General features: G+C 34.1%; 1 protein-coding gene across 1 annotated transcript in view; it reads left to right on the top strand.

Annotated features, from left to right (window-relative positions):
- LOC134688357 (uncharacterized) overlaps positions 1-12,079 on the top strand; it is a 17,605-nt gene extending 5,526 nt beyond the window's left edge. The window contains exons 3-4 of the mRNA XM_063549017.1: positions 5,407-5,575; positions 6,328-12,079. Of these exons, the coding sequence (XP_063405087.1) occupies positions 5,407-5,575; positions 6,328-10,595 (4,437 nt within the window). The 3' untranslated portion in view covers positions 10,596-12,079. The remainder of the gene's footprint in view (positions 1-5,406; positions 5,576-6,327) is intronic.

Here is a 12,079-nt window from a genome sequence, read left to right as displayed (position 1 = left end):
TCCCTGATCTTTTACAAAAATCTTCTCCTCTGAAACTACCGGGCCAAATTAATCCAAACTTAGCCACAATCATCATTGATGTATCTAGTTTTAAGTTTGTGTTTTTTTACCCGTCCAAACATCCAAGATGGCCGCCATAGCTAAAAATAGAACATAGGGGTAAAATGCAGTTTTTGGCTTATAACTCAAAAACCAAAGCATTTAGAGCAAATCTGACATGAGGTTAAATTGTTTATCAGGTCAAGATCTATCTGCCCTAAAATTTTCAGATGAATCGGACAACCCATTGTTGGGTTGCTGCCCCTAAATTGGTAGTTTTAAGGAAATTTTACTGTTTTTGGTTATTATCTTGAATATTATTATAGATGGAGATAAACTGTAAACAGCAATAATGTTCAGCAAAGTAAGATTTACAAATAAGTCAACATGACCATAATGGTCAGTTGACCCCTTTAGGAGTTATTGCCCTTTATAGTCAATTTTTAACCATTTATCGTAAATATCCATGATCTTTTACAAAAATTTTCTCCTCTGAAACTACTGGGCCAAATTAAACCAAACTTGGCCACAATCATCATTGTGTTTTTTTACCCGGCCAACCAACCGAGATGGCCGCCAAGGCTAAAAATAGAACATGGAGGTTAAATGCAGTTTTTGGTTATTACTCAAAAACCAATGCATTTAGAGCAAATCTGACAAGGGGTAAAATTGTTTCTCTGCTCAAGATATATCTGCCCTGAAATTTTAAGATGAATAGGACAACTCGTTGTTAGAGTGCTGCCCTAAATTGGTAATTTTAAGGACATTTTGCTGTTTTGGGTTATTATCTTGAATATTATTATAGACAGAGATAAACTGTAAACAGCAATAATGTACAGCAATTTAAGACTCAAAAATAATGACCAAAATGTTCAATTGACCCCCGAAGAAGTAATTGTCCTTTATAATCAATTTTTAACAATTTTCATAAAATTTGTAAATTTTTACTTACATTTTCCACTGAAACTACATGGACAAGTTCATTATAGATAGAGATAATTGTAAGCAGCAAGAATTTTCAGTAAAGTAAGATGTACAAACACATCACAATCACATAAACACAATTTTGTCATGAACTGTCTGCTTCCTTTGTTTAATTCACATATACCAAGGTGAGCGACACAGGCTCTTTAGAGCCTCTAGTTTCTTAAAACAGGAGTATGTCAGTTGTTTTCAACTTTTTCTGTGTATAATGGCTTTTTGTTTGTAGCAGTTCAATGTTTTTGTTTTTCCAATGTTTTACTCTTATTGTTGATGTGTCACTCTCTGTTTTGATTTTTGACCCGGATTTGTTTTCGATCTATTGAACAGCGGTATATTTTTTGTTTTAAGATTGTGACACAGCGATGACTGCTGTACCACTATTTTGGTTATTTTACCTCTTATTTCACGCATCGTTGTAAATATAATGGAATTTGATGAGACTGTCATACCAGTGAGAGGTTTATCTCTATAAAACCTGATTTAATTTGCCATTTTCTACATTTGAAAATGCCTGTTCCAAGTCATGAATATGACAGTTGGTGCCTATTCGTTTGATGTGTTTTATCATTTAATTTTGCCATTTGATTAGGGACTTTCAGTTTTGAATTTTCCTCGAAGGTCAGTATTTTTGTGATTTTACTTTTATATTACTGCTGCCTTTATTCAGAGTCTGTTGATTTTACCCTGTTTATGGTACCCTAAACCCTAGTCGATAGGCGTATACTGATGTGTTTTAATAGTTATAGGAAGATGTGGTATGAGTGTCAATAAGACAACTCTCCGTAAAAGTCACAATTTATAAAAGTAAACTATAATAGGTCAAGGTATGGCTCACACCGAACAGCAAGCAATAAAGGATCCCAAAAAATTACTAGTGTAAAACTATTTAAACGGGAAAACCGACGTTCTGATCTATATAAAAACGAGAAATGTATTATTTGTTGTGATTATATACGTTTTAGTAGACAAAAGAAACGATACACGACTTTTTTTTTCAATTGAAGATGAAGTTTTCCGTTTATAGGACAAATATTGAAGGTAGTAATATTTAATGACTATGGAAATATAAATTCGTTTAAAAAAAGAAAATGTATTGCTTTAATGACGTCATTTGGCGAATTTCAAGATTAGTGACAAAATTTACATAAAACGACAATTTTTAAAACAGAACTTCAAGCTAATGATTTCAACCATTCATTTAAAGATAAATAAACTCATCATAGATACTAGGACTAAATTTAGTATATACGCCAGACGCGCGTTTCGTCTACTAAAGACTCATTAGTGACGCTCGAATCCAAAAAAAGTTTAAAATGCCAAAAAAAGTACGAAGTTGAAGAGCATTGAGAACAGGGGTCGAAATTAGCGCTAGTCCGGTAGTCCGGGACTAGTAAAATTTGCGTCGGACCAGTAGATTTTATCAGCTGGTGGTCCGGCGGACCAGTAGAAATTTGTCGATAAAAATCACCGCAATCTCCGTTTGTTTACAAAACAATTTACCTCTGAAATAAATTATACGGTACTGGGGGGTATTTCAATTGATCAAATTAATTAATATCTCGGGTGAGCGTCCTTCACAACAATATAAAATGAGAAATTTGAGAACCAAAAATCCTAAAAATGTTTCCAAATACAGCTCAGTTAATCTATGCATGAGGTAGAAAAGTCTTAGTATTTAAAAAAAATTCAAATATTTGTAAAAATTAAATTTATAAATAAAACCATATCAATGACAATTCATGTCAGTACACAGAGTGCTGACTACTGGGCTTGTGATACCCTCGGGGAAATAAATCTCCACCAGCAGTGGCATCAACCCAGTGGTTGTAAATACACTCAGCATAGATACCAGGAATAAATTTAGTATATACGCCAGATGCGCGTTTCGTCTACTAAAGACTCATCAGTGACGCTCTAATCCAAAAAAGTTTAAAATGTCAAATAAAGTACGAAGTTGAAGAGCATTGAGAATCAAAATTCCTAAACGTTTTGCCAAATACAGCTAAGTTAATCTATGCCTGAGGTAGAAAAGCCTTACTATTTCAAAAAATTCAAAAAATTTTAAACAGTAAATTTATAAATATAACCATATCAATGACGATTCGTGTCAGCACACTGAGTGCTGACTACTGGGCTTGTGATACCCTCGGGGAAATAAATCTCCACCAGCAGTGGCATCGACTCAGTGGTTGTAAATAAACTCATCATAGATACCAGGACAAAAATTTAGTATATACGCCAGACGCGCGTTTCGTCTACTAAAGACTCATCAGTGACGCTCGAATAAAAAAAAAGTGCCAAATTAAGTTCCAAGTTGAAGAGCATTGATAACCAAAATTCCCAAAAGTTTTGCCAAATACAGCTAAGTTAATATATTCCTGAGGTAAAAAAACACTGTTTGCCATCAATTCTTTTTAAAAAAATCGTACAGTTTCTTTGTTTATTTGTAAAGCAATTAAAATATAAACATTATCAATTGATTTACCATTGCCAGTATGTGTAAAAAAATCTTAATAGTTATCAAAGGTACCAGGATTCTAATTGTGTACGGAAGACGCGCGGTTCGTCTACATAAGACTCATCAGTGACGCTCATATCAAAATATTTATAAAGCCAAACAAGTACAAGGTTGAAGAGCATTGAGGATTCAAAATTCAAAAAAGGTTGTGCCAAGTACGGCCAAGGTAATTTATGCCTGGGATAAGAAATTACTTAGTTGTTCGAAAAATTTAAAGTTTTGTAAACAGGAAACTTTTCCGAAAGGTTTCAAATTTACAGTGTGTTGTTTTTCATCTAAAACATTGATTTGAGACGAAAACATTTTTTCTTTTTTTTTCCATTTTTTGAGATTTCGAAAAACACTTATTTTACCCAAAATTTAAAAAAAAATATTTCAACCCATTAGTTACAACATGAACATAAGATGATTAGCATATTGAATATTTTGAAACAAATTTGAAAATTTATCTTGGTACTTAGAAAATTGTCTGTCGATTTTGTGTCCAACTTTCCGCAAATAAAATGTGCACCCTATGATCGTTTACACGGAATTAAGTTACTTTCCGAGAGGTTTTGATTTTCATTATCATATGTGCATACATTGCTATGAAAGCTTTTAAAAATCGTGTATCTCATTGTGTTTTAGTTTTAATACTTTTCGATAAATTTTATTCTAAAGTCGTGTATCGTTTCTTTTGTTGACTAGTATATATTTAAAAGAAACAAGAAACGAGAACCACGTATGAGCCACATCACCAAACAACAACTACTGAACAGCAGATTCCTGACTTAGGGCAGGTGCAAACAATTATAGCGGGTTAAAACTTTAGAATACTAGTACTAAACCTTCACCCTTATCTGAAACAATAGTGTAACATCACAACATAAAATTAGACGTTCTATCAAATATCAACTGAAATGGCTTAACTCAATCAAAAGACGTATTACACAAATGAACATACACTAAACTTTATGAAATCTTCCAATACATATACTGCATTTTTGCGCCTGTCCCAAGTCAGGAGCCTCTGGCCTTTGTTAGTCTTGTATTATTTAAATTTTAGTTTCTTGTGTACAATTTGGAAATTAGTATGGCGTTCATTATCACTGAACTAGTATATATTTGTTTAGGGGCCAGCTGAAGGACGCCTCCGGGTGCGGGAATTTCTCGCTACATTGAAGACCTGTTGGTGACCTTCTGCTGTTGTGTTTTTTTATTTTGGTCGGGTTGTTGTCTCTTTGACACATTCCCCATTTCCATTCTCAATTTTACTGTATGCTTTCAGTATCAAATTTTAAAAGTCTAATGTAGACGAAACGCGCGTCTGGCGTATTAAATTATAAGCCTGGTACCTTTGATAACTATTTAACAATAGATGTAATACGTGGATCCTTTATCAATGTTTCAATAACTAACTGGTAAAACATACCAGTGACTTTAGTTTAAACATATCTATTTATAGTGGATAGGAAATAAGTTTTGCAACTTATAGTAATCCCTTTCCACGTGGTGGGTGCGAGTGCTGCCTTGTAGCGGCAATAGCCTGCTCTTTTTATAAATCTACAATGGTTTCTTTTTACGTGCAATAAATATGTCTCTCTCTTAACACGGGTCAGCCATTTATTGTCCCCTTCCGACGGACTATCATCGTTTCCTCAAGACCATACTCGCAAATGGTGTTAATTGAGATCCGAAAAATTTAGTCCCTGATATTGTCATCCTGGAACGGGAATCGAACCAACCAGGAACCTTTGTGTTAATAGTCCCATGCATTAACCACTACACCACGGCTGTCAAGACTTAAAAATGGTTGTAAGAGTTTCATGAATTTCCCATTACTTAGCTAATAATAATATGTCTTTTTTTAATTATATGTATTTAAGGTACGTTCTGATGTGAGGAACCCATGGGCACACTGTAATTTTGATGAATGGGACACTATTAAATATCAAACAGCGTTCCAGTTGATGCATCAACTAGTTGTTTGTCTTCAATTAAACACAGCAGATGAAGTAAACATCGCTGCAGAGTTAACAAAATGGGAGAAAAACGGTAATTTGTAAAACTTTTATAATTGTATGTGCGGTAATAAAACATATTGATTATTGTACAAATCATTGTTTATTGTCAAAATCATTACAGCTTAAATGACAAACAGCTTTTTTTTTATGTTTCGTTTGTTTTATGCCCATTTTTTTTTTAAATAGCTGTGTTAAATAGAAATAAAAAAATTAAACAAAAATAAAATGACATTCTTCCAAATTGAAACCAGAAAACAATTACGACAGTAGTTTACCGATGTTTCATACTTAAACCAAAAAGGAAGAGAAAAATAAGGGTTACATACAATACCTGCCAGAATAGCATAAACTTAAAAAGGAAAGAGACCTTGATGAAGTGGACATGATAAAGCGTCTCGTAACTGTTTGCTTCATCCGCCAAACAAATTCACACTCAGTTAAATTGTCAGAATCGGGAGTAGGACAAAATGTTGTACATGAATAAAGGAGACATTGCATTTACGTCTATTAGACAGCAACCCAATATCATGAAAAACAAACAGATATTTAAAGGTATATACTGAGGCCACGTCTTCAGTGAATCATTTGATTTGCAATTCCCAATGCGTTAGATCGTCAGTAAAGTTTCGTAAGGATTCCCACCGTATTCTTTTCAGTTATATATTTATTGACGTAGTCAACACCTGTATATGATTTTTGATTTGATGAACTTTAGTTGTATTGTTACCATAAGATTGTTCACGGTTTAAACTTTATATTGATGGTTTTCTTTTCCTTTCGCAGGATTTATGTTCCTACAAGGTTATGCGGTCGACCTGCAAGTTGTAACGGATATTAGGCAACAAACACGTGCTTTAGCTGAGTATTCATTGAAAATGAATTCAGGTATGGACTCGACATTCATAGAGGTCCATGAATCTCTGCACAAAATAAATGAAGAAATCGGGTTTGCTTGTAACCGATTTAGTAGTATTGAATCGAAACAAAACCGACAAGAAACAGTTATTGATAACTTGAATGAAGGCATTAGCGTTTTATATGACAGAACATTGGCTTTTGAAATAGTCCAAACACACCATGGAACGACAACCAAAGAACAAAATGCAGATATTTCCATTATTAATAACAACGTAGATATATTAAAAACTGGACATGAATCTACGGCAAAAAAAGTAAATGAACTCGAAAACGAAAATAAAAAGATAAACGAAGTTATATCACACATTAAAATTGACATCACTGAAATAAAAGATGACATTAATGACTTCAGAAATTATTTGCCATTGTCTAGACCTTGCGGGAAAACGTTTTTTTATCCACCCAATCGACCAGAACATTTTGTTGCGCGAGAAACGGAACTTTGTACGATTAAGGAAATTGTTTTATGCAATAATAATAGAAATCACACTTTAGTCATTTGCGGTTTAGGTGGTTGTGGAAAGACAACACTTGCAATTGAATTTGCATGGCGATCACATGAGTTTTATCCAGCCGGTGTGTTTTGGATGTCAGCAGAGACACAAGATACATTAGAAGATTCACTTACAACTTTAGCAATTGACGTTGATACAACTGGAAAAGACTTTAGAGAAACTTTTAAAAGAACCCTCAAATGGTTGTCATGTTTGAATGAACGATGGCTTTTAATTGTTGATAATGTGGATGAGGAATATCTTTCTGATAATACCAAAGAATTATTGGTTGGAACATGGAAACGTAATACCCGCGGACATCTTATTATAACCAGCCGCCGTGAACCAAATGAAATCGAGGAGTCTATAGTTGTAAAGTTTGAAGACTGCATTATTCTGAATGTATTTGAAGCTCAAGAGGGATTAAATTTTCTTAAGAACAGAACAGGAAAATGTTGCGACAGTGAAGACGGTGTCGTTATTTCACTAGTAAAAGAGCTTGGAGGCTTGCCATTGGCATTGGAACAGGCAGGGGCCCATATAAAAAGCATAAAATGTTCTTTCGCTGACTATGTAATCAAATTCAAGAAGAAACGATTGAAATTATTGAAGGCAGCACCCTCTGTAATGAATATCAGCAAGGATAGACTAGCAATAACGACAACTTGGCAATTAAACATTGATTATATAACTAGGCAATCGGTAAATGAAGGCCTAGGCAGTGCTGCTGTAACCATCATGAAAATTGCATCGTTTTTGTTTGCTGATGACATTCCTAAAGAACTCATTAATATCGGAAGTCCACATGTCAACGATAGCAATTTGGTTGAAGTACTTGAGGATGAAATGGGTTGCAGACAAATAATTGAAATTTTGACTAGATTTTCCTTATTTCAGCGAATAAATGATTCGTCTCTGTCGGTTCATAGGTTAGTTCAAGAGGTTATTAGGGAAAATATGCAGGTCGAACATCGTAGTCTACTTCTTCACCATGCTTTACGTATGTTAAAAAAAGCATTAGATTCTAGTCAATCTCCAGCGGATGTTCTCATTGACGATCACTTAAGAAAATCTGAAAGGATATCACTTGTAAAATGGAGCAAGTTTGCAGCAAATGCAAATGCAATTAAAGTGTATATCCTTAATATTAGGAAAGAAGATACCAAAGATGATCAACTATTCTTCGATAATGAAATGTTAAAGGTATTACAGACAACAGCCTTATATCACAGTATACATCAACGACAGGCAATAGCACTTGCAGACCAGGAGCAAATGGTTCGAATAATGACAACTTTGCCGGTTGATACAAAATATTACAATGATCTTACACGAATCAAAATACCGCTGCTTCAAAGCGATAGGGAAACGCTTTTAAACTCCTTAGTGTCTGTTATACCTGTTGAAAATGAAGAAATTCCAAATAGTAAATCTGCCGTCGCTTCAAGGGTTGAAACATTAAGAATAATTGGAAACGAAGCATTCAAAGAGAAAAGGTATCAGGATGCCATACGATATTACACTGAAGGTATACGTTCATGTCCTGTTGAAAATATTGATAGTAATTTTTTCTCGAATAGAAGCCTAGGTTACATTAAAATAAGAGAATTTGAGCATGCCTTTTCGGATGCAAATAGATGTATTGAAATTGCCCCTGATAATTGGAAAGGATACAATTGGAAAGCCTACGCCGTTTCGGGTTTAATAAAGAATGGATTATTTCCTCCTGCCATGCAAGCAATGGGTCTGGCTTCTGCCTGTATTGCATCTCATAAATATCCACCGTGTCTTCTAAAATATAACATGAAAATATGTTATCCCATTGTATATTATAAAATGGTCAAGAGACCTGAGTGTTTACTACAGGACATGATGTCTTTATTCGACAGACCATATACTACTTTACTTTTGAGAAAAGGACGATATGTATTCAACGCACCACTCACAACACAAAGCATTCAAGTCATTGGTATTGAAGACGGCGTTGAATTTAACACTGGAGAATATTTTGATATTAATTGTGCACCCAAATGGTTCTCAGACGATATTGAACCCGAACAAACGATAAACATCCATTTTGAAAACATAAGTTTTGTTTCAGGCAATCAGATCACGGTAAATAAGAATACTGTAGCAACATTCTTTAAGTGTATATTTAGCAACGGAAGGAAAGGATGTGAAGCTGCACCAAAGTGTACAGGCAATGATGGGTGCGTTAATCCAGAGACGTGTAAACAAGCTTACCGGGAAAGCTTGTCTGTATTTTGGAGTGTTCCTGTGGGTCAATCCGGATCTGCTGGAATAGAGGTATACGATGGTGGAACTGCTTATATAGACTCGTGTATGTTAAATAGATGTGGAGGTGGTGGCGTGTTGTCACATGGAAAAGGTTCTTTGATAGACATCAGAAACTGTACAGTGAAAAATATGAGACACACTGGAATCGAAGTGAGAGATGAAGGGGCAGTTCAAGTATGTAAAAATAACATATCGGAAAATCAGTGTCATGGTATCGCTATTTTTAATAACAGTTATGCTTATATTGAAGAAAACATAATTCAGGGAAATGGGGCAGAAGGCATATTGAGTGCAAGAGTATTGGACTCAAAGGAATCGCTACAAATGAACGAAAGATGTCAAAATAGGGTTGTACTTATTAATAACCATATAGGACAAAATGGTCTTTGTGGCGTATCATGTGATGGTGGTTTTTTCGAAATCAAAGGAAATAGAATTTTTGCAAATCACCTATGGGGTATGTTTGTTAAATTGCAATCTAATGCCTTTATTCTTAATAATGAAATTTTTGATAACAAATGTGGTGGAATCAGAATTGGCCATAACTTTACCGCGAGAGTCATAATAGATGGGAACACCATTAGAGATCACATTGGCCCAGGTATTTATACAGTGAACCCGGCAGAAGGATTAGACTCAAAACATAAGACGAGTAAAACGATGTTTGGTGTTCGATACGGTGAAATTTTTGAAAATTCGCTACCGCCAATGATTACTAGTACAAATTTTCTTAGAAACAACGAAAAAGGGACACAACATCCAAATGATGTAGTTAAACTAGTAGAAGCTTGCGGTTTTTGTCGTAGAGTATCAAATAATTTGAAAGCCTGTTCAAAATGCAAAAAAGCAACATACTGTTCAAAGAAGTGTCAAACTAAACATTGGTCACGACACAAGATTATGTGTAAACTTTTGAACAGTTCATTTGTGGTTGAAGTTCAGATGTCTGAAACTGAACCAAACCATCTTGGGGCACCTCCAGTACAAGTACCCCCTAATAAAATTTTGAACAACACCAGAACATTCAATCCGAAACTTATAGGAATAAGGGAAGGAATTCCCCCTGACAGAAAAAGTTGCAAACGCTTTATAGTGAAGATTCAAGCTGGAAAAGAGTATGAATTTTATGATCCGAACCAAAAACTAATGGTATATGACCAAACTGTTACACTTGACATCCAGTTTACTAACCCAACGTTATACCATATTTGTCAGGAATGTGGGGTACTTGCGGGTGCTAAGTACACAGTGAAGAAAATATTTTGCTGGGCATCTTTCAAAAACAAAGGGAAAACCCTTTGTTTTTATACAGATAACCTTCCTCCGTTACAAACTTGGTAACGAATAAATGAAAAGAGTTGCTGTATAGTCTGATATATTTATACAACGTCCACATATATATCACTTTTAAAGTTAATGGTTTTCTAGTAGGAGGTAACACAAACAAAATAAACAGTAGCCTGTCTACGAAGATGGGCCTTATACCCTCAAACAATACATGCTTTTTGTCCTCAACATTAGTTTTTTAAATATTTTTACTTGCATGAACGTTTTTATTCGACAGCTGATTTTTCTACCTTACACTTTAGTAGTACTGTTATATATTTGTTAGCTTTTTCGTATTGATTGCTGATTGATAATAAATGCTGTGAAATATAAAGAAGGAGATGCGGTCTGAGTTCAAATAAGAATATATAAGCAATTGGTGTTCACCGCACGGCCATCAAGAATGAGAAAAACCCAAACCGCATTTGTTGCTATATGAGTTTTAATCGCTATACGTCACAAAAGTCACTTGATGTCTTACTTAGTTTGATATGTTTCTTCATTTATAAGATTCAAATATAAATCATCACACATTTTAAACAAAATATTTCGACAAAAATAAAATGAGAAGTAATTTAAATCTTTATTTATCACTACAAAAACAGAAGACATTATTTGAGATTAATTTTATGATGCAAAACTTTTAAAAACACTTTTGAAACCATGCAGATTTAACACATTCGTGAGTAGGATATTGTGAGGAATAATTTGTGCAATGATCAGTGGTTGTTGAATGTAAACAGTTCATATTTACCTTTGATAAGACAGTGCGTATTTGATGAAGCTAATCAAGGGTTTCATGTTTTATAAGATTCTTCTGCTTTATGTTATTTTGCAATTATATTTACAGAAATTCTGTCTGGTCCTTTTTCGTAAATGTACAAAAAGGATTCGTTTGTCTTCACACAACCTTTGTATTTTAACTGGACGTTTTGTTAGGGATAATAGAAATGAAAGAAATTGTTTTTGTGTGATTTAGGAGTAATAGAGGATGGATTTCATTTCATCCTACAATTAAGCAGATATACTGATTGGCGATAAAAATATATTACTGGTCTAGGTCATCAACCTTTAATCAACCCCAGCTTTTGCAGGGGTTCGTGTTGCTTAGTCTTTAGTTTGCTATGCTGTGTCTTCTGTACTATCATTTGTCTGTGTGTTTTTTTTTATCCATTGCGTTGTCGGTTTCTTTTCAATGAGTTTAACTGCACCTTTGGTATCTTTGGTCCCTCCTTTAAGTAAATAGAGTTATTGTTTGGTAAAAACACAAAACAGCTTTGTAACTTAGGAAAATATGTACATTTATCTTTTTAATTAAGAAACAATTTATTGTAGTAAAAGGTATTTTGTATTGATGAAACTTCTGACGTCACCTATTGTTAATTATGCATATTGTTAATATTGTTTGTAGTATGCCATATGTATAAACTGTTCATGTATTTTATTACACTGATGAGCCTTAAGGTTGAAAGTTAATAAAAACAAAATGTGAATTTTAA

This window comes from Mytilus trossulus, chromosome 10 (genome assembly GCF_036588685.1).
Source record: "Mytilus trossulus isolate FHL-02 chromosome 10, PNRI_Mtr1.1.1.hap1, whole genome shotgun sequence".
NCBI classification, from domain to species: Eukaryota; Metazoa; Mollusca; class Bivalvia; order Mytilida; family Mytilidae; genus Mytilus; species Mytilus trossulus.
Note: the sequence above shows the minus strand (reverse complement) of the source record. Positions and strands in the feature narration are given on the sequence as shown.